The sequence below is a fragment of the Elgaria multicarinata genome, chromosome 15 (genome assembly GCF_023053635.1).
Source record: "Elgaria multicarinata webbii isolate HBS135686 ecotype San Diego chromosome 15, rElgMul1.1.pri, whole genome shotgun sequence".
Lineage (NCBI taxonomy): Eukaryota > Metazoa > Chordata > Lepidosauria > Squamata > Anguidae > Elgaria > Elgaria multicarinata.
Window position 1 is genome coordinate 25,271,852 of NC_086185.1, and position 22,614 is coordinate 25,294,465.

General features: G+C 46.8%; 1 protein-coding gene across 1 annotated transcript in view; it reads left to right on the plus strand.

The window, feature by feature from the left end:
• SLC7A3 (solute carrier family 7 member 3) overlaps nucleotides 1-22,614 on the plus strand; it is a 34,191-nt gene that overhangs the window by 3,850 nt on the left and 7,727 nt on the right. The window contains exons 2-5 of the mRNA XM_063141717.1: nucleotides 16,459-16,868; nucleotides 18,157-18,315; nucleotides 19,181-19,361; nucleotides 20,534-20,646. Coding sequence (XP_062997787.1) covers nucleotides 16,499-16,868; nucleotides 18,157-18,315; nucleotides 19,181-19,361; nucleotides 20,534-20,646 — 823 coding nt within the window. The 5' untranslated portion in view covers nucleotides 16,459-16,498. The remainder of the gene's footprint in view (nucleotides 1-16,458; nucleotides 16,869-18,156; nucleotides 18,316-19,180; nucleotides 19,362-20,533; nucleotides 20,647-22,614) is intronic.

The window sequence follows — 22,614 nt, forward strand, 5'->3', positions numbered from 1 at the left end:
GGAAAAGAGTTGTTTTCAGGAGGCAACAAAAGCAGCACAGTGTTGGTGCCTGCCTGACCTCCAAGGGCAGGGAGTTCCAAAGAGAAGGGGCCACCACACTAAAGGCTCTTCTCCTGGTGGACTCCAAATCAGGCACTAGGTCCAAGTGGAAACACCAGGAGCATGCCCTCTGATGACCTCAGTGACCGGGCAGGATGGTAAAGGAGAAGGCACTTTCAGGTATCCTGCACAGTTACAAGATGGGGGACACTTGGCTCAGCAATACTACAAACGAGAAAGATCTTGGAATTGTTGTAGATCACAAGCTGAATATGAGCCAACAGTGCGATAGGGCTGCAAGAAAGGCAAATGCTATTTTGGGCTGCATTAATAGAAGTATAGCTTCCAAATCACGTGAGGTACTGGTTCCTCTCTATTCGGCCCTGGTTAGGCCTCATCTAGAGTATTGTGTCCAGTTCTGGGCTCCACAATTCAAGAAGGACGCAGACAAGCTGGAGCGTGTTCAGAAGAGGGCAACCAGGATGATCAGAGGTCTAGAAACAAAGCCCTATGAAGAGAGACTGAAAGAACTGGGCATGTTTAGCCTGGAGAAGAGAAGGTTGAGGGGAGACCTGATAGCACTCTTCAAATACTTAAAAGGTTGTCACACAGAGGAGGGCCAGGATCTCTTCTCGATCCTCCCAGAGTGCAGGACACAGAATAATGGACTCAAGTTAAAGGAAGCCAGATTCCAGCTGGACATCAGGAAAAACTTCTTGACTGTTAGAACAGTACGACAATGGAATCAGTTACCTAGGGAGGTTGTGGGCTCTCCCACACTAGAGACCTTCAAGAGGCAGCTGGACAAGCATCTGTCGGGGATGCTTTAGGGTGGATTCCTGCATTGAGCAGGGGGTTGGACTCGATGGCCTTGTAGGCCCCTTCCAACTCTGCTATTCTATGATTCTAATATATCATAATAAAATATAATTGATCATAATAGATTAACATAAAAACCAAGTAAAATATTATTATATCATCATACTATATATTAATGTAATATTACAATACAGTCATAATACCATGAAATATAATTCAAGCTGTACAATACATTGTACAATACATTGTACAATACAATACAATACATTGTAGGCCCCTTCCAACTCTGCTATTCTATGATTCTATGATCCCAAAACTCCTCCTGATTTTATATCAGTTTCTACAGTGCCATCGATGGAAATGCCACTTTGCAGAGTAACATAAACGAAAAAGAGGAAACAAAGACGGTCGGGTAACTCTAGCTTCCTGGCCTGAGACGCTTACAACGAGCGCGGGCAGGGGCTTCAGGTATGGGTAACAAGATGGAGATATGCAAATGCAGTTAGGTGCGCTTAGCTTGGTGTTTGTTTGGACTAAAGTTTTAGTTTGGACTAAGGTGTGCTTTTTGTTTCGCAAGGCCCATAAGATGTTTCAGGCTTGGATTCTGGCCTTACTGAACTGAGGGATGGATCCTTCCGATTTCTCAGCATAGCATCAAGGAAAATGAACTTTTACAAATGGGAAAGGGGAAAGTGGGGGAACAGCGAAGAGGAAAAAGTAACTTAGCACTTTCTCTAAGCTAAGGTCGTCGCTTCTGTCATTATACCAGATGGGAACAGTTAGCAGAGTTTTATTAGTCGGGACCCAGCGACCTGCTCCCGCCAAAGTCATGTCCCGTTCCCTGCCCTGGGTTGACCCCACATGCCATCCTGCCCGTACTTTGGTGACACATGCAGAGGGTCCCAATGTCCCACGGACGATTCTCACGTACCAGCCTTTTAGGATCGCTGCACTCTGGAACGTGGCAAACATCCCAGTGTTTGTGTGTCTGTGTGTGCATGTTAAAAACCCTTCACCTACTAGACAAGGGGAAAGCAGTGAGTTTGGGCAGCTGGGAGATGTAACAGATGGAAGAGGGTGTTGTTTTTCCTCTTCACTGACTGACTGATGCAATTGGCTGCTTTTGCTTCTGCTCCTTGTAACGGTCCAGGACTTTTGCCCCCATCAATTCATGCTCAGATGACTCTTGCTCTGTAACCATCCCTTAGCAAGAGGCTGCGATGAAGTGTAACTGTTTGTTCCTGCCTGAATTGGCAGGGTGATGCCCCAGTCTATCATGGCCTGCGCTGGGAAGCTATGTTTCTCGTAGCAGTACTGCTTGGGTTTTCCCCCTGACGTTTCTTGCAGACCCTCCAGGAAGGGTCAAGTGCCTCGTTTTGCCCGCAGACTGGGAATCCTGCTTTCTGGGTGAGATGGCCTGGCCCAAGCTGCTGTACTGTCCCACAGAGGCTTTGCAGGGTGCAGGATGTTAGAGGAGGGTGGCAAAAGATGGTGAGCACTCTGGAGACCCAGTCCTATGGGGAAATGTTGAAGGAGTTTAGCCAGGAAAAGAGGCTATGAAGAGGCGATCGGATACCCATTTTCAAGTCTTTGAAGGGCTGTCAGACAGGTGACATAATGAATTTTACCAATAGAAAAAGGATTTAGACCATAGATGGGCAATATACGTCCCTGCGATGGCCTAGATTGTCACTCCCACACTGCTAAAATTCAACAGTACAGCTGGGGGGGAAAAGGTACAGACTCAAAAAGTGCCAAATTTATTTGGTTTCAAGGTAAATGTGGTCGTTTCCAGTCTCCATAGCAGTTTGCCACCAAAATTTGACACCATTTATTTTTATTTTGCTGCTGTTGGCTGTGTGATGGTAGGACTCCAGCCCCCAGGGAGGATCAGGAGCTGGAAATTGGCTGTCAGGTTGCTGGAAGTTCCCCACTCTGATATAAATGAAACATTAGGAAGAACAATTTTTCTGATGGTAAGCGCTGTCCGATGGTAGAACAGACTGCCTCATAAGATATGTTAGGGTTTTTTAAGCAGAGCCTGAGCCTGTCAGAGGTGTTGCAGTGTTGTGTTGGTCAGGGTTGGACTAGATGACCTTTGAGGTTCTTGCCAATCTATGATTTTATGATCCGACGGGTGACTGAAACAACTGGAACGCGGAAGGCATCCTTGAGGCACACATTTCACTCAAAACAGTTATTCCTTGTGGTGCTTTTCCTATAACTAGCACTGTTTCTATTCTCAAAGGTACACATCGTTTTCTAATAAGTTATGCCTCATGAACAGCTGCAGTCATAAGGAGCCCACCTTTCCGTGTCTATGTCTCCCTGTTGGGATTCATAATGGGCAAAGCAGGTGGTGAAGTTCTCTTGGGTTTGGCTTTCATTTTCCTTTTTGTTGTGGAGCAGTTTAATTTAATGGGGGGAAATGAATGGGAAAGCACTGAAAACAACAACATCAACAACTCTTTCACTTTGGGACTTATTAAAACACCTGCAGCCGAGACCTGAGGTTGATCAATAGGTGGAGTTTTGATTGTGCAAACCCCCTTTTCCTGTCTCCCAAGTCCCGAACCCTTTTGAACAAGCAGGATATGTTATCTCAAATGCTGATTCCACCGTCACCCACTTTTCCTGGGTGTTAGGCTTTTAATCCTGTCCATCCTGTCTTCAAAGGCCCTTTGGAGCTTGGGGGTGCTCCTGGATCCATTGCTCCAAATGACTGCTCAGATAGATGCGACAGCCAGGAGTGCCTACTAACAGCTTCGGCTGATATGCCAGCTGCGCCCTTTCCTAGAGTTGGAAGTCCTAAAGATGGTAGTGCATGCGCTGGTAACTTCGAGGCTCGACTTCTGCAATGTGCTCTACATAGGGCTACCTTTGTGCCTAGTCCGGAAACCTCAACTAGTGCAAAATATGGCAGCCAGGCTGGTCACCGGTACATCTAGGGGTGACCATATTACACCAGCTTTAAAATCATTACACCAGCTGCCAATTAGTTTCTGGGCGAAGTATAAAGTGTTGGTTATTACCTTTAAAGCTCAACATGGTTTGGGTCCAGGTTACCTGTGGGATTGCCTTCTCCCGTACAACCTGCCCCATACACTTAGGTCCTCTGGGAAGAATTTACTTCAGCCAGCAAAAACTAGATTAACCAGTTACCCAGAAGACCTTCTCTGCTGCCGCTCCCAGACTGGAATGGCCTGGTGGGAGAGATCCACCAACTCAATAGTCTTTCTGAATATAAAAAGCAATAAAGACTGATCTAAGCATATAACACTGATTCTGGCCCACTTGCATTGGCTGCCTATACATTTCCGAGCCCAATTCATGGTGCTGGTTTTAACCTATAAAGCCCTACATGGCTTGGGACCGCAATACCTGAAGGAACGCCTCTCCCGACATGAACCTACTGTACATTGCGCTCAACATCTAAGGTCCTCCTCTGAGTGCCTACTCTGAGGGAAGCTCGGAGGATGGCTACAAGGGAGAGGGTCTTCTCAGTGGTTGCCCCCCCCCCCGACTGTGGAATGATCTCCCCGATGAGGCTCGCCTGGCGCCAACGCTGCTATTTTTCAGGCACCAGGTCAAGACTCTTCTCTTCTCCCAGGCATTTGAAGGCATTGAACGCTAAGTTCGTTTTTTAATGGACCCCAGAATTGTTTTAAATGGATGCTGCTGTTTTTATACTGTTGTTTTTATGTCTCTGATGGTTTATAAATTTTGTATATTTTTAATGTTTTTAGCTTTTGTGAACCGCCCAGAGAGCTTCAGCTGTGGGGCAGTATGTAAATTTAAATAAATAAATAAATAAATCTCTTCTGGAAGGCCTACTGAGATGAATTTTAAGATATCTGGCTGGCTGTTATTTTAATAATATATTAGTTTTTATATGTTCAGTTTTATGTATTTTATAATACCCTATTTCTTCGATTCTAAGACACACTTTTCCCCCCATATAAACATCTCTAAAAATGGGGCGCGTCTTAGAATCGCGGGTGTGTCTTAGGGTTTTTTTTTTCCTGTTGGTGGTACTGAAAATAGGGTGCGTCTTACAATCGATGGCATCTTACAATCGAAGAAATACGGTATTTTGTAGGGTGACCCTATGAAATGGAGGACAGGGCTCCTGTATCTTTAACAGTTGTATAGAGAAGGGAATTTCAGCAGGTGTCATTTGTATATATGGGGAACCTGGTGAAATTCCCTCTTCATCACACCAGTTAAAGCTGCCCTCTTTTAAATCTGGTCACTCTAGTATAGCTCCTGCAGCTTTAACTGTTGTGATGAACAGGAAATTTCACCAGGTTCCCCATATATACAAAGGACACCTGCTGAAATTCCCTTCTCTATACAACTGTTAAAGATACAGGAGCCCTGTCCTCCTTTTCATAGGGTCACCCTATATTTTGTATTCTATGTTCCCCACCTCAATCTAGAGGGAGAGGCGGATTATTATTATTATTAGCAGTCCTATGCTTGTTTAGACAGAAAAAAGTCCTACGATTTCCAGCATCTCCCAGCCAGCCATTGCACCGTAAAATTCAGAGTCCAGTGAGTTCCATGTGTTTTCTTCTCCATAGTGATGATCCTTTCATTCCCGGTACCCGCAAGCCACCACTTAACAGAGAGCGGTACGTGTAGTTCTTGCTTTTCAAAGCCTAGTCTGTCGTTGTCTTAATTTCCACAGCTAATTAAGTTTGACTTCTGAAATACTAGGACCGGCCCAAAGTCACAATCTGAAGTTGACCAACTATTTTATACATTACGGGTCTGTATTATTTAATAATCGTATCAGAAGAGCTCTGTGGGATCTCCCAGTGCTGTTCCCAGCAACCAATCATAGAATCACAGAATAGCAGAGTTGGAAGGGGCCTACAAGGCCATCGAGTCCAACCCCCCGCTCAATGCTGGAATCCACCTTAAAGCGTGCCTGACAGATGGTTGTCCAGCTGCCTATTGAATGCCTCTAGTGTGGGAGAGCCCACAACCTCCCTAGGTAACTGGTTCCATTGTCGTACTGCTCTAACAGTCAGGAAGTTTTTCCTGATGTCCAGCTGGAATCTGGCTTCCTTTAACTTGAGCTCGTTATTCCGTGTCCTGCACTCTGGGAGGATCGAGAAGAGATCCTGGCCATATTGCCTCTGACCCCAGAGGTTGCGTTATTCTATGCAAGATGCATATTGAGAAACTTTCAAATACCAAGAAAAACAAGCCTTTTTAATTTTTTAAATAAAATACATAGGAATAATTTTGAATGGCCAGCTAAGACTTCGCGTGAAGAGTGGTTATTATCTGACCTGCCTGTTTCTCAGCTTTTTGAAGAACCCAGGTCTTGAATGGCTTATTGTGTTTATGGTTACTGCAGTTAGCAGCTTTGCTACTACCTGCAGTAACTACAAACACAATAATCCTAGACCTCTGAGAGAGAACCACGTTTGGGCAGCAGCCTGGTTCTCACCTGTTCCTGGACTGTACCACTTCAGGCTGCAGGTGTAGGTTCGCGTGATGGAATGCTGTTCCATATGCTCCCCCCAATAAAAAATGGAGTTCCTGGCATCTAGAAACTAGCATATAAAGGGAATTGTTTAAATATGGAAGGACTCAATGGTGCATTTACCCACAATCTAAAGTGTTAACTGTCCACAAACAGATTTACCAGCTCAACAGGTGGGGGGTGAATGAGGCGGTGGGGTTGCCTTCCTAGAAACCAGCAGAGCAGCCTGAAATTAGCTGGAGAGCAGAAAGCTGATAGCACTGGGGAGTGGGGAGGCTGAGCTTCTGGCTCCTGCCTGTCACAGTCGGTGCAGGCTTGCTTCCTCCGGCTCCCCCTTCTCCCCAGTAACCTAGACTACGCTGCGTAGGAGCCACCAGCGCTGGCTTCTAGGCAGGGCTGAGGCCAGACAAACTTGACCTTTTCTGGCTCTCTCGCCTGTTGAAGTAAAATTATTATCTATTAATAGGATCAGAAGAGGATTCAAACGCACAATTAGCCTCCCTGATCCAGTGGTAAAGTGCTCCTCCAAGGAGGAAATGTTTACTTATGTGCTTTGCCAACCCAGCCCTCGTCCTTCTCAGTAAGCAACGGCACGTCTGCAAATTGATTGCAGCATGTTGATGTTAGCACAGCTTTGCAGTCTCTGCTCTGCACCAGAGTTTGGCTGTAAAAACCCAGGAACCCAAGAGCAGCTAGGTTGTTCTGATGAGAGCAAGGCTGATCGAAAACAGTTCATTTTTCTCCAGTTTCAGTTGGCTCGATTTCATTTTCCTTTGGACAGGAGATCACTGCAGACTGGAGGTGTCTTTTTGAAAAGGAGAGCATGAACGGAGGCAAATATGCACCTATAAGCAGGCAGCTCAGGTGCTGAAGAAGAAGACTATCAATGGCTACTAGTCCCGATGGCTGTGTGCCATCTCCAGTATCAGAGGCAGTAAGCCTGTGTCCACCAGTGTGGCCAATGGGCATAGGTGCTGGGAGTTGTAGTCCAACAGATCTGAAGGGTACCAGGTTGAGGAAGGCTTGGTTATGGGACAATAGAACACATAGGCTGAAAAGTCCGTCCATTCTGGCTTGTAGTAATTCCTCAGGTACACAGTTTGCATCTGAGCTGTTTAAATGGTTCTTCCAGCATCTACTGCACCCCACTATGCGTGATTTGCTTTCCTCACTGCACTTCCTAGAAATGCAGATGTGGTTTGGGTTAAGCTTGAAATGATCTACTTGTGAGTGAAACTAAGCTGGTGCAGAAACGTGGTTTATCTATTTATTTAATTTATATGCTGTCTTTCCTCCAAGAAGCTCAAGGTGGGGTACATGGTCTTCCTCCCAGCTGTTTTAGTCTAATAACCATGTGAAATAGGTAAGGCTGAGAGTTGGCGACCGTCTGAAAGACATCCAGTGACCTTCATGGCCAAGTGGGGATTTGAACTCAGGTCTACCCTATCCAACACGTAACACTATCTCAGGGAAAACAAGGATATATCACACACACAGAGAGAGAGAAACCTCTAAGCACGTGGCACTACTTCCTTGCTCCGTTCTGAATGCTTCCCTGCCATTTTCCTTCTCTTCCGCTTTGTTCCGGCTCTCTTTGCAAATCCTTCTTCCTTTCCCATTTCTGTTTGTCGTGCTCCGAATGGCGACTTCGCCCTGGTTCGTGGCACTCGCCTGCTGTTGCTGTCGGCATCAAGGGCTGGCACCTGGAGGACTTGCTCCTTGAAACCTTCCTCTAACAATGTTCCAGCGCTTCTATTTTACACACAAAGATTGCTAGCGGGATGGTGCAGAGAGAGAGAGTATTGGCAATCCACCTTGCAGCATCATGGGACACAGGATTCAGTGTTAACTCTAAGGCACTGTGGCACATAACCATTTTGCTCCTGTGCAGAAAGGCTCTGCCTGTTTCCAGTCTAATAGAGAGCCAATGTAGTGTAGTGGCTAGAGTGTTGGACTGGGAGTTGGGAGATCCGGGTTCTAGTCCCCACTCGGCCATGGAAGCTCACTGGGTGACTTTGGGCCACTCACAAACTCTCAGCCCAACCTACCTCACAGGGTTGTTGTGAGGAGGAAGATTATGTATGCCGCCTTGGGTTCCTTGGAGGAAAAAAGGCAGGCTATTAATGTAATAAATAATAATAATATAATTTGCAGGATTTCAAATAGCCGTCTACCCACCCTCAATATGTCCTCAATGTGGAATCACTGCGTCGGATACAATCCTTGTTTGCGGCCACTTGGCAGTTTTCTGCACCCACAGGCTTTCCTTCCGAGTGCATCAAGCTGCATGGCTAACCAGTGAGTGGTGCACTGGTGTCTTTATGAACCTGCTTTGTTTTCTCTTGCACCAAAAGTCCTCCTAAGCAGCTTAGCCAGCTTGTTGCCACGTATTTGCAGCTGAACACGCTGCCAGGCAGCTCTGCTTCCGACCCTGTAAGTCTCTTCCTGCTGGAATCTTGTTCCCCTCCCGGCCAAAGCTTCTCGTCCTCCATGACTAGAAGAGCAGGCAGGGGACTCCTGTCCGAGTGACCAGCATTGCACTGTTTCTAGGCAGATTTCCAGGGCTGGATCAGACCAGGTTTGCTTTTTGTGTCTCTGGAAACAGCCCAGCGTCCACAGTCGCCTGTAACTGCTGAGTGCGGATGAAGTCAGAAAGGTTACATAAGGGAAAACACACTTTCCCTGCTGGCTTTTGTAAGCTGTCTGTGTTTGTAACTTTTCTCCTGTTGCGCTGGAGTGTGTGATCTTGGCGTTTCACGCTAGGCTTGATTGCAGTCAGGGCAGCAGTGGGTGGGAAGGAGGCAGTTCACTGTTTGGCTTGGAGTCCCCCCCACCCTCCCCGAGCCATGGCAACGTCTGGCATGGGTTGTACAGGCACTTTGGTTTGTGGGAAGAAGTGGACTCCGACAGCCAGAGGGCAAAAACTTCATTCTTCTGCTTGCACAGATCGTCCTGGGCGCTGTTCCCGCAACAGTTTTGTTCTGCTCAATTCCACCCTTGAAAAATGTGCTTCTCCAGAGAGCTTTTGCAATTACCTTCTGCCCTGCTAGAAACAGAGGGTTTGCATTCCTCTGGTTGATCATGCTCATCGATCACCGTGACATTTTTTCTTGCTGGCCAGGAACCTGGGGCAGTGGCATGAGGCAATGTCCACTGGATTCCCGGGCTCTGGGAGCACTCTTTCCTGCTGCAGTAACTGTAGATGCTTCTTCCTCCATGTTTGGGCTCAAAGGGGGAAGCTCTGGGAATTTCCACCCAAGAACCAGTGCCTACATCATCGCACACCCCAGTGGTGGCTGGAAGTTTCAATTAGCCTTGTATATGTATATTTTCATAAAAAGTTAACTTCTCAAATTGCTTGACAGTTTCCTCCTTTTCAGTCTCTCCCAACAGACAAGAAAGGAAAGGAAGTTAATTAAGGCTAAAATCCAATTAATTTAGAATGAGCTTTTCCCTTTGATTGCCAATATCTGATTTTTTAATTCTGTTTCTGGACTCTAATTTGTGGCCCTCCTGATGTTTTGACCTACAAATCCCATCAGCCCTTGCCAGCATAGCCAGTGGAAAGGGATCATGGGAACTGGAGGCCAAAACATCTGGCAGGCTAACAGTTGCAGGAAGAGAAGGGAAGTTGCCCACCTCTGCTTTAATTGCTGCTTTTTGACGAGTGTTGCTTCTCTGGTTTCTTCTGCCAACCATACGACTATTAACAGTAACAGACTTACCCTTTGGTTGCGTACTGGCAAACCCTGCTCTTTCTGCCCTCGCATTTCTGGGCTCCTCTGAGTCGCCCAGAAGCATCTCTTTCCCCAGATATTAGATGAAAGAGGTGGTCATTAATCTCCATAGATCAGTGCTGCGGAAAGAGGAAACAAGCAGGGCTTTCCTTGGCTCAGTCTTTTGACAGTGCTATCAGTCAATTTGATGGACCGACTGGCTGGTTGGCACCTCTATTGATTCCCTAAGGCGGAGCAGATAACGGAAAGCAACAGAAGCTCTGCTGATGGCAGATCCGAAATGAACAGAATGGTGCAGTGTGTCCGCACACCCTAATAGGAGTGCTTCTGATGGCTCAGGGTTCCAGGCAGCCATGTTCCCCTCCAGGATATTATAACCTGCACAGGGCTCAAGCAAGCCAAGTCATGGTCTGGTTTTCTGTTCTTTTCCAATGGAGGCTGAGCATGCTATTGTTCCTACAAGCCACACCGGCTCGGTCTCCATTTGGAATTTGTTTTCGTTTTTTGCCTATTGGTTTTGTAGTTCGGCATATCTCAGGGCTCACCTGGAGTTTTGGCTCTGGTCCTGTCAGCCACCTGCATTCGCGATTAGAGGGAATAGCTGGGGCCCTGCAACAAAATATTGCAGCGTGGCGCTCTTGTGCTCAAGGTCCCAGCCACTCCACTCCACCACTCCATATCTCATCCCATCCCCGCCAGCCGGTCAGCAGTTCGGGCCCACCGAACATGCTTCGTTCTCACCGGTCTGTTTTGGGGAATGTTTCTTCAATTGTTGGTGGTGGATACATATCACCAATTACTACTACATTCAGTCTCTTGATTTTTCTATTAATGTCAGTGGAATACTGGCTGCTGCATCCTTGGGGACATTTTAAAATAGCTTTTCAGGAGGAACCAGGAAATGGTCTATCCAGGCAATAAGATAGTTTTTACCCTTGTTGTAAATCTGTCTCCTCTCTTTCTGGCAATCCCCTCCCCACTTTTCCTTTCCCCTCCTTCAACAACCAGCCTGCATTTTGTGGCCACTAAGACTGTTCAGTGACACTGGGTTGTGTTACAAGGTAGCTTCTGCGAGCAGTACTGACTCCATTTTGAAACAACCCAAAACCCCATCTACAAACTGAGAGCATTCACAAAAGGCCTGGGTCAAGTAACCATTTCCTGATAGACTTCTTCAAATGCATCCCCCAGAGACAAAGGTAGGGGTAAAACTAAGCAGAATATGAATGCTGGATGGCAAGAGTCATACCTGGTCATACACATGCTAATGCAGCCCTGTTGCTGAACTCCAAGCTGCATCAAGTACAGCCATCATCCCAAATCACCCTCTTTTGTTCCCATAGCAAGTCGATCTTTAAATAAGATCATACAAAAACCCATAAGTTTGGGGGGAAGAAGAAGGCTAGCACTCTCTCTTGAACCAGAAACACAGAGCATACTACACATGAGAGCAAGTTGCCATGGGTGAGTGCTTTGCCTCGCTGTATTCTTTTCCTCTTCACCTAAGACCAAGAGTTGCAATGCTCCCCAGTTCTGCTCTACAGGAAAGGGCTGCAGCCCAAGGAAAGATATATTGCCTTTAAAGATTCCCTCTACTCTTTCCCCTGCTGTCTCTGTGTGTATGCTCTTAAGTCTCAAAAAGTCTATTTTTCAGTCTTGAAACTGCTTCTAAGCCTCTACTTGCTCAGCTAATTTCCCCAAAACTAGCCCAAAACTACTTCCCCAAAACTAGTATTTGTTTCAACCTCAATAAATGTGCCATTGTAGCGTTATCCCCTTCAGTGCTGTAAGTTTCTTGAGTAAGAACCGCCTTACTTAGCCACAAACGCTCTATTGCCAGTGTCAAAAGATTCCTTATAAGCGGGTGTAAGTCTCATTAGAACGTGTGCAAGTTTGTACACGGGTCTAATGAGAGCACATCACGTAACAGTTGGGTACAAGTGTTATCCCCTCCCCCCCACAAACATGTTACATTCAATTATTAGATTTCTTCATTGAGGTTTATGGGCAGCTCTCAACTTCATCCCTGGGGACATTTAAAAATAGCTTCTCAGTATGAACTAGAGAATGACCTATCCGAACAATGAGGAAGTTCTGTCTACCCTTTTTATCTCTATGTGTCTCCTCCTCTTTCTCCCACTACTCTTTTCCACTTGTCAGATTTTTTTTTCAGTTCGTCGACATTCTGTGGCACTGAGTTATCTTCGGGCTATTTTGTTGTGTCCTTTGGGAGGTTCCTTTAAGACGTTTCATACCCTTTCATATCTCAGGGTTATTCTGAGCTAGCTGAGACCTCCCTCTCGTGTGTGTGGGTGATGCAGTTCTGGCTATATTCACATCAGCACAGAAAATGTTGAACTGAGATATATATGATTGAGCTGGCGGAAGAAATGTTCTCACTGCTAAAAGTTAAGTAACTATCTTCCATTTGGAATTGCTGCAGTTGGCAAATATTCAGTGTGATGTGGCAGGTGGAATGCTAATTAAGGACTGGGAGACCTGGGTTTTAGTCTCCTCTTGTTCATAAATTTCACTGGGTGTCTTTGGGCCAGTTGCTGACTCTCAGCTTAACCTACTTCACAGGGTTGTTTTAAGGACAAAATGGAAAGGAGGAGGGTCATGTCTACTGCCTTGGACTCCTTGGAGGAAAAGGGTGGATAATAAACGTAACAAACAAGTAAATAAAAATATCACTGCCTTGATCTTACAAACATCCTCTCACCTTTCATGTTCAATGTATATGTGAGGCCGCTGGCAGAGTTAATTAGAGCCCATGGGCTGAGGTACCATATGTATGCTGATGATACCCAGCTTTATTTATTTATTTATTTATTTAGAATGTTTATATACCGCTCCCCATTGAAAAATTTCGGAGCGGTGTACAAGGTAAAATGAAAATAAAAACAGAATAAAAAACAGTTAAAACAAAATTGAAAAGAAGCAATAACAGTAATCCAAGGCTGCATGTTAAAGAAAGGCTTCTTGGAATAAAGATGTTTTTAGGAGGCGCCGAAAGGAGTACAAGGTCGGAGCCTGCCTGACTTCCAGAGGCAGGGAATTCCACAGGAGGGGGGCCACCACGCTGAAGGCTCTTCCCCTGGTGGATTCCAATCGGAGGATGGATCTAGGTGGAACCACCAGGAGCAGGCCCTCGGATGACCTCAGTGACCAGGCAGGTTGGTAAGGGAGAAGGCGCTCTCTCAGGTATCCTGGTCCCAAGTTGTTTAGGGCTTTGTCCACAAGTACAAGAACCTTCAACCTGGCCCGGTAGCAAATAGGCGGCCAGTGCAGTTCCCTCAGCAGAGGAGTTCCATGCTGGAAAGGGGCAGCTCCAGACAACAGCCGAGCTGCAGCGTTCTGCACTAGCTCCAGCTTCCAGAGCAGCTTCAAGGGCAGCCCCACATAGAGCGCGTTGCAGTAATCCAATCTTTACATCTCGGTGGGGTCTGACCTCGGCGAGGCAGTTGCTACTCTGTCTTGGTGCCTGGCTGAGATCTGTAACTGGATGTCAAGGAGTAAACTAAAGCTTAACCCGGAGAAGACTGAGCTGATGGTGATTGGCTGAGGTCAGCAGCTGGCAGACTTGAGGCAGGAGCTCGTAGATCTGCCTATTTCAGGAATCCGACCAAGGATTGTGATTGAGGCGCGGGACCTGGGTGTTATTCTTGACCAGTCCCTAACTATGTCATCACAGGTGGGGGCCGTGGTTCGGAGTTGCTTTTATCAACTACATGTGCTCCGCCAAGTTCGCCCCTTTCTGTCAGAGGCTGATCTTACCACCGCAGTCCAGGCCCTGGTTCTTTCCAGACTGGACTATTGCAACCTGTTGTATTCAGGGCTTCCCTTGAAGCAAATCCTACGCCTACAGGCTGTACAAAATGCAGCAGCCAGGTTGGTCAAGGGGCTCCCGAAGTGGTCTTCTATCACTTTGGTGCTTCAAGAGCTCCATTGGCTGCCGGTGGCTGCTAGGGTGACCTACAAGGTCTTGTTGACCATGTATAAAGCCGTGCATTGCTTGGGTCCTGGATACCTGAGCGCTCGCCTTTCTCCTGTGTCTCACCATTGGCAGACTTGCTCTCAGGAGCAGGGTGCCCTGATGGTTCCCCGCTACAAATTGGAATGTGCCGGGGCCAGGACTTTTTCAGTGGCTGGCCCCCGGTTATGGAACAATGCGCCACTGGAGATTAGACAGGCTCCCGCTCTCAATTGCTTCAAATGCCTTTGTAAGGCGTTTTTATTTTCACAAGAGTTTGGGGAGGGGGTGGTTTAAATTGGGGTTGAGGGCTTTTAATGGTTTGAGGGTGATGGCTTTAATGGAATTGTCTTAATGTGGGTTGAGGGTTTTAATGGAATTGTTTTATATGTTATTGTAAAGCGCCTCGATGCCAGAAACGTTGAGGCAGCGCTATAAAAATGCTTTAAATAAAATAAATAATAACTAATTTTGATTTATTTAAAAGATTTATATAAAAACTCTCTCATGGTGGCTTCCAAAGCAAAATATAAACAATGAACTTGAAGCTTTAATAAGAAGCAGTGATAACAAATAACTTTCAGAAGCAAACAAACACATCCAGCCCAGAAAACCACGAAAAGCCAGTACATAAAAGCCAGATAAAACCAACAACAGCCCAAAAAACCTCCTCTGAAAGCTTGCCATGATGGGGCTCGGTTGCCCATTCTACAGATGTGGGGCCACTACTGAAAAGACCACGTACCTTCTGCACACAAACCCTAGTTGTACTTACTGGTAGACACATGAGAAGGGTCAGAGATTTCCAAAGAGTTAAGTGAGGCCTGTCAGGCCTTATTTTTGCCGTAAGAATCACATGCCATGTCTAACGCTGACCTCAAGGTCTCATCCAGCCTGGCCTGTAGCCGGGTGAGCTAGAGGGAAGTTTGCTCTGTTGTCTTTTAACCAAAGCTGGCTTAAAGTTGGTTAATAGTTGATGGTGCCCTTCCTGACTTGTTATCCAAGGAACAACTTGTGTAAACAATATTAATTCCCATAGTGTCCCGAGATCTAGTTTTTGCTAACCTTCATGGATGTCGGTAGCACGCGTGACTGTAATGTATAACCACAATCTATTTTGCTCGTAAGCCGGGGTCTGCTATTTCTAAGAAACATTTTCCTTAAATACTTTTGTGTTACGGCTGCCATGTTGCTGCATTCAAAAGCTCTCTGTACGGCCTCTCTGAAATGTAGCCTTAGGTTCTTTGAAGTGTCTTATGATGAGAGTGTAGCTTCTGTTCTTTCATTTCCATAATGACATTATGCTATGCGGATGTTGCAAAATGATCCCCTTGAACGGCAATCTAACTTATTTGATGTGGGGGAGGGCCTGTGAAAATTCCTACCCCTGAGCTTATTTTATTTATTTTAAAAGATTTCTACACCACATTTTAGGGTAAATCCTCCCAAGGTGGCATACAACAAAATTTAAATCGACAAAACAGTGATAAAAATAATGACAATAAAAGATTAAAATTAATGATTAAAACCAGGTAGCACCATGTACACAATGACACCCAATGAAGTCCTAAAGAGGTGAGTCTTCAGGGTCTGCTTAAAGGCCAATAACAGTAAGACCTGACAGACATCAATTGGAAGAGAGTTCCAGAGGCAGGGGGCAATGACCGAGTAGGCCCTGTCCTTTATGCCTGCCGGCTTAATTGCTCTTACAGGCAGACATACAAGTAGGGGTTCAGATGTTGAGCTCAGAATGCAGGCGGGTTACTACCAGTAAAGATGGGCCTTCAAGGAATCCCTATTCAAACCATTTAGAGCTTTAAAAAGGCTGTACCAGAACTTTAAATTGAACCCCAAAGCACACTAGTAACTAATGTAGTATAGATGTCATAAGATCCAAGCACCTACTATACCAATTTATATGAGTTGGGCTTAGTGGTTACTTAGTTTTTGGGAACCTGGACTGACTATGTGATTTAGAGCAGTTACTGTCTGTGTGCTTCTGTAGCCAATAACAATTATTATTATTAGTCGTCGTAGTATTAGTATTATTTATTACGTTTATATACCGCCCCATAGCTGAAGCTCTCTGGGCGGTTTACAAAGATTAACGATGCCTGCTCCACCTGTAGATTGTGAATAAGCGGGACTTTTGAAGTCCTGCCTGTAAAAGGAGCTGGCTTTGAAAGGCTGAGATTCATCACTCAAGCAAGAGCGAGTGAAACGCCAGCTGTGAGGTTCTCTGCTGGAGTCCAAGAGCGGTTCCGATTCCCAGTGACGGAGGGCTTCAACTGCCGGGCCACATAACCAGCGTTCTGCTAGTTATCCCCAAACCCTTGCATACCTTCTTGCTGACGGGCACACGCACTCAGCACTGCATTGTTTTCTTGTTTCAGATCCTTTGAAGACCTTGGGCGTTGCGCAACGCTGGCCAGGATGCTGAAGGGCACCATGGCGAACTTCGGCAAGAAGCTGATCCGGCAGCGCACAGTGGACCTCAACGCGCAAGAGTCGCAATTGGCGCGCTGCCTCTCCACCCTGGACCTGATAGCTCTCGGCGTGGGCAGCACTCTCGGGGCTGGCGTCTACGTTTTGACTGGGGAGGTGGCCAAGGATACGGCCGGACCTTCCATTGTGATCTGTTTTTTCATTGCGGCCGTTTCGTCGGTGCTGGCTGGCCTCTGCTATGCGGAGTTTGGAGCCCGGGTACCCAAGGCCGGGTCTGCCTATCTCTACAGCTATGTGACCGTTGGGGAGATATGGGCCTTCACCACAGGATGGAACCTCATCCTCTCGTATATCATAGGTATGTGCCGTTCGGCTTGGAGCCTGGGCAGAAGAGGGAGTTCTGAATGATGCGAGAATGCCAGGGTTCGCCTGCAGCGTTGCGTCAAGGAAGCATGCGCCGACGGGTCTCCTCAGGAGGCCGAACCCCTCCTGAGCCAGGCCTCGCAGACTGCATTTCTGTTTAGATAGATTCGAACAAAAACAGCAAAACAATTCAGTCCACTGCTGCATAGCAATTTATGTAACGTTGATTTATTTAACATATTTTTAGGCTGCTGCTTCTGCTGCAGCCCAAGGCGGGGCAGCACAAAATGCACAGGCGCTTTGGTGATTTTTGTGTCACTTTCGTTTTTGTTTTTTTTCCTACTGACAAAGCAGCTCGCAAAGAACGAAACAAACGTAAAAGAAATCCTGGTTGCGCTTTTTATACTGTATTTCGTAATTGTGTTTTTAATCTGTTGGGTGTTTTATTGTGGTTTTAGTTTTTGTGAACCGCCCAGAGAGCTTCGGCTATTGGGCGGTATAAAAATGTAATAAATAAATAAATAACTAAAAGAAATAAAAGAAAACACTGACGTACAGCTAAGCCGCTGCGCCCGCCCACCAAAAACCAAGGAAAACAATAAAGCCATATAGGGCTTTTCAAGAGCTAAAACCAGCACTTTGGACTCTGCTGAAAAATGGACCAACAGCCTATTTTAAACATTAGCAATATGTGTTACCTCTGACCAGTCCTGGCTCACAATCACTAGCAGCAAGATTGCGGACCAACTGACGTTTCTGAGTGGTTTTTGAAGGCAGCCCCATGTATAATGCATTGCAGTAGTCTAATTTGGAGGTCACCAGAGCATGGATAACAGTAGCCAGGCCATCTCTGTCCAGATTACGAAAGTTGGATTTTCATAGAATCATAGAATAGTAGAATTGGAAGGGGCCTACAAGGTCATTGAGTCCAACCCCCTGCCCATTGCAGGAAACTGCCTTTTGCCGCCTTCTGAATCAAATGTTGCCCTGCGGGGCATGATGCAAATGGTGGCCATCCTCACGGCAGGGGGAGCAGCTACAATGGTTGCTTCCCTCACTGTGATTGTCCAAAGTCATCCATTGCGCTGGTGGGCTGGGCTAAGCCAAGCCAATGCCAAGAGCTAGAGGCCGTCCAGCTCTAGAAATCGGTAGTTCTTCTGATGCTATGAGAAATGGCAAAGGCCCTGCCATTGCACCTGGGGTTGGTCCAGAAGGCTCAGATGGGAGGTCAAACTTCGGATCAGATGGGAGGCTTAATGAAGGGCTCTCTTTTTGGTCACCAGGGACCGCGAGCGTCGCTCGTGCCTGGAGCTCCACGTTCGACCACATCATCGGTGGCCACATCTCCACTTTCTTCAAGAATAACACTTCCGTGCATATGGAGAACGTGCTTGCCGAATATCCCGACTTCTTTGCCCTCTTCCTGGTGTTGCTGCTCACAGGTGGGATGACAGAGAGCGGTTTTTCTCCCTCTCTCACGGTACCAGGATGCACACTGTAAAGCTGAAGGATAGGACGTTCAGGACGGACAAAAGGAAGGACTTTTTCCCCTACACAGTGTATAGTTATACTATGGAACTGGCTGCCTCAAGATGTAGTACTGGCCACCAATTTGGATAATTTTAAAAGGGGGTTGGACAAATTCGTGGGATAGGGCTATCAGTGGTTACTAGTCATGACAGCTAAATGCTGCCTCCAGGAACAGAGGCAACACGCCCTGCCTCTGAATGCTGGCTGCTGAGGAACAACAGCAGGAGAGGGCTTGCAACCTCGTGTCCTGCTTGTGGGCTTTCCAGATGTGTCTGGCGGTTCACTGTGTAAATCAGGATGCTGGATTGCATAGCCCTTTGGTATGATCTAGCATGGCTCCTACGTTCTTACGACTCGTTGCTGTTAAAAGCTCAGGCAAACAGGAGGGATTTAGCTTGGTGTCTAAAAGATAGTAATGGAGGTTCCACATGGTTCTCCTTGCAGAGGGAGCTCACAGCTGGGGTGCCACCATTTGCAGAAAAGCCGCTTTCCCCATTAGCCAACTTCCAAAGAAGAATAAAACGGAAGCCTCAGCAAGAGTAGACAGACAGGGGCCAACAGGCAGCCCTTTACCCCAGTAGTTTATGAGGCTTTAAAGCAGCACTTTGAACTGAAGAGGTCCAGTCCTAGAACATGTGATGTTGATTATAATGATAAAACCAGCCGGCCTTTGACATCTGGGGCTGTGGGGCAGGCGTGTCAAGGAGGCTTGTGCCCCAGACCCTCCCGTTTTAAGAGAGCTGACATCATCTCCTCTGTCACGTTGCCTCCCTTTAGGCTTGCTGTCATTTGGTGTGAGCGAATCCGCCCTGGTGAACAAAATCTTCACAGCCATCAACTTGCTGGTCCTTAGCTTTGTCATCGTGGCTGGATGCGTGAAGGGAGATGTCAAGAACTGGAGCTTGTCCGAGGAGGATTTCCAAAACTACTCTCATAAGCCTGCTTCATCCGGAAGCGCGTAAGGGCCCTTTCCCCCATCTGCCTGGCTTGCTGTCTTCACTGTTGTGGAGTGGGGGTGGCCAGCAGCCACCTCCTCTCCTGTTGTCTGGGGTTTAACACCTGGCTGCTCGGTCCTTGCTGCCAGGTTTCCTTATCATGCTGTGCAGCACAGCAAGAGGGAGGACATGAGCAATGGGGAAGGGAAACGGCCAACAGCCAGTTGGGAGAGGCCCTTGCAGGACTGGCGTGGTCTGGGGGCCAGCCAGTGAGGAGAAGGCTATCAATGGCTACTAGCCCTGATGGTTGTGTGCTACTTCCAGGATCCAAGGCAGAAAGCCTGTGTGCACCAATTGCTGGGGAACATGGGTGGGAGGGTGGTGTTGCACCGTGTTGTCATGTCTAGCCCTGCTCCCCCTGGGTTGGAAGAAAGTGTTTCAGGTGATCAGTCAGAATCAGACTCTGAAGGAGAGGAGTTGGCGCCAGAAACAGGCCAGCCTGTACCAGTGGGGGAGAAAGCTCTCACGGGCTCTTCAGCAGCTGGTGGCGAACTCTCTCCAGAGCTCATCTCGTCAAGGGCAAATAATACACAGACAGTAGGAAGCCAACATTCTTCCAAGGGGGAGAGCACGGAGAGGTTAGCCGATCCTAAAGTACGCCGCAAACTAAAACGGGCGGAGCTAAAGGAAGGTGAGAGAAAGTCAGCCCGGCTCGCATCCCGTCAGAAGCCGCCTTAGAACTATTCTCTCTGAAGTTAACGCGTCTTGAGAAAAAGCTTTCCATTCTTCTTGAAAGGACAATTGTCTCGCTTAGTTTGCATAGTTTTGCCTAGGGGAAAGTTCCTAGAGATTAGACTCTCTTCAGGTGGGAAGAGATGTTTATTGCTTGAATAAAGCTTTGTGGATTACTTAGCAGGCCTTGTTATTGCCTCCCAAGAAGGCGGGAGGTTTTGAGAAACACGACACGTGTCCTGCTTTGTCATCCCTGGTGGACAGCTGGTTGACCACTGTGTGAACAGAGTGCTGGACTAGGGGGACCCTTGCTCTGATCCAGCATCACGGCTCCTCTTATGTTCTTAGGTTCTAGGTTTGCATCCATGTCTGGAAGTTGTGTCCCATCAGGACGGTGGTCATTGTGCGGTGGGTGGCTTTGCTTCCTTGAATGTTGGCACAGTCTGTCTGTTTTCTCTTCCAGAGTTGGCGAGCTTGGCAAAGGAGGCTTTGCTCCCTTTGGCTTTGAGGGGATCCTCTCTGGGGCTGCCACATGCTTCTATGCCTTTGTTGGATTCGATTGCATTGCAACGACAGGTAAAGCAGCAGAGTTTGAGGGTGGTGGTGAGGGAGGTTGGATAACTAATCTATTTCTGAGGTTCTGTACACCACACAGCACTGGTAGTTGCGTAGCTGATATGATCTTAGGTTCCATTAACAGAAGCTCAATATCCGGGATAGAGAAAGTAAGAGTTCTACTATATTCTGCGCTGGGATACTCTGTCCAGTTTGGGGCGTCACATTTTTAGAAGGACGTTGCCAATCTGGAGCATATATTAACATTCAAAGCCTTAAACGGCTTGGGGCCAGGTTATCTGAAGGAACGCCTCCTCCCGTATGTACCTGCCCAGACCCTGAGATCATCCTCAGGGGTCCTTCTCCGTGATCATCTGCCAAAGGAAGTGAGGCAGGTGGCTACCAGGAGGAGGGCCTCCTCTGCTGTGGCACCCTGGCTGTGGAATGAGCTCTCTAAGGAGGTTTGCCTGGCACCTACGTTTTACTCTTTTTGATGCCAGGTGAAGACCTTTTTTATTTCCCCAGTATTTTAACAGTTTATTATCTTGGTCTTTTAACTTTGATGTATTTATTTATTTATTTATTTATTTATTTATTTATTTATTTATTTATTACATTTATATACCACCCCATAGCTGAAGCTCTCTGGGCGGTTTACAAAAGTTAAAAACAATGAACATTAAAAACAGATATACAAAATCTGTATTAGTCTCTGCATTGCTGCTCGCTTTTATCCTGGTTGTGCTTTTATCTTGTACTTTTTATACTGTGTTTTTACGCTGTTGTTTGTTTTATACTTCATGTTTTTTCCCCGATTTTCAAGTTTTTGTTGTTTCACAGGCATACATAACATCTAATGAAAAAGAAGGGAAAAAAGAGGGGGAGGGGAGACTGTCTTCATAGTTTTAAATTTTGTGAACCGCCCAGAGAGCTTCGGCTATTGGGCGGCATAGAAATGCAATAAATAAATAAATGAATGTACAGCAGAGGGCAGGTTACGATTGTAAAGGAAAAGCGCCCAGCAACCTGCTGGCTTCTCGACTGGATTTAGCACGGATCCCCGGGCACAGACACTCACAGCTCACACAAATGAGGTTTAAGACCATTTATTAGGAAAAGGGTAGGAATACATGGGATTAGCAGAATAAAACTATAAAAGCATGCATAAATGTATAAGAGCCCAGAGCAAGCAAGCTAAAAAATACAACTACAATTCATACGTCACCCCAGACCGATCTCAGCCGACGACCCTGTTTCCCTCACAGGGATGTCTTTATACTATTCTTTTCACTCCTTCCCCCCTCCCTTCAGCTTTGATGCGTGGAGTGTCTTCACACCTCTGCCCGGGATGGTTAATCACTCAGTTACAATCGGCTTGGCTCCAGTCTTCTCCCCCATACAGCTGCCTGGTTCTTATCTCCCTTCCTGAGGAAAGGAAAGGAACCTCTCGTGCAAGCACTGAGTCATTGCTGACTCTTGGAGGGACGCCAACTTTCGCTGACGTTTTCTTGGCAGGCCTTATAGCGGGGTGGTTTGCCATTGCCTTCCCCGGCCGTTATTACCTTTCCCCCAGCTAACTGGGTACTCATTTTACCGACCTCGGGAGGATGGAAGGCTGAGTCGACCCGAGCCGGCTGCCTGAAACCAGCTTCCGCTGGGATCGAACTCAGGCCGCGGGGAGAGTTTCAGCTGCAGAAACTGCTGCTTTACCACTCTGCGCCACACAAGGCTCTCCCTTCCTATAGAACCATAAAATTCATAAATTAAAAGACATGCCAGCCCCAAGGTCCAATTTAACCCTCACCTTACCCTTACAACGATGACGAGAGGTTGGGAAACCCAGTCCTACGAGGAATGTTTGAGAGGGCTGGATTTGCTTAGCCTGGAGTAGAGAAGATTAAGGAGAGACATGCTAGCAGTCTTCAAATACCTGAATGACTGTTACGAAGATGAAGGAGCAGACTTGTTTCCTGTTCCTCCAGAGGGGAG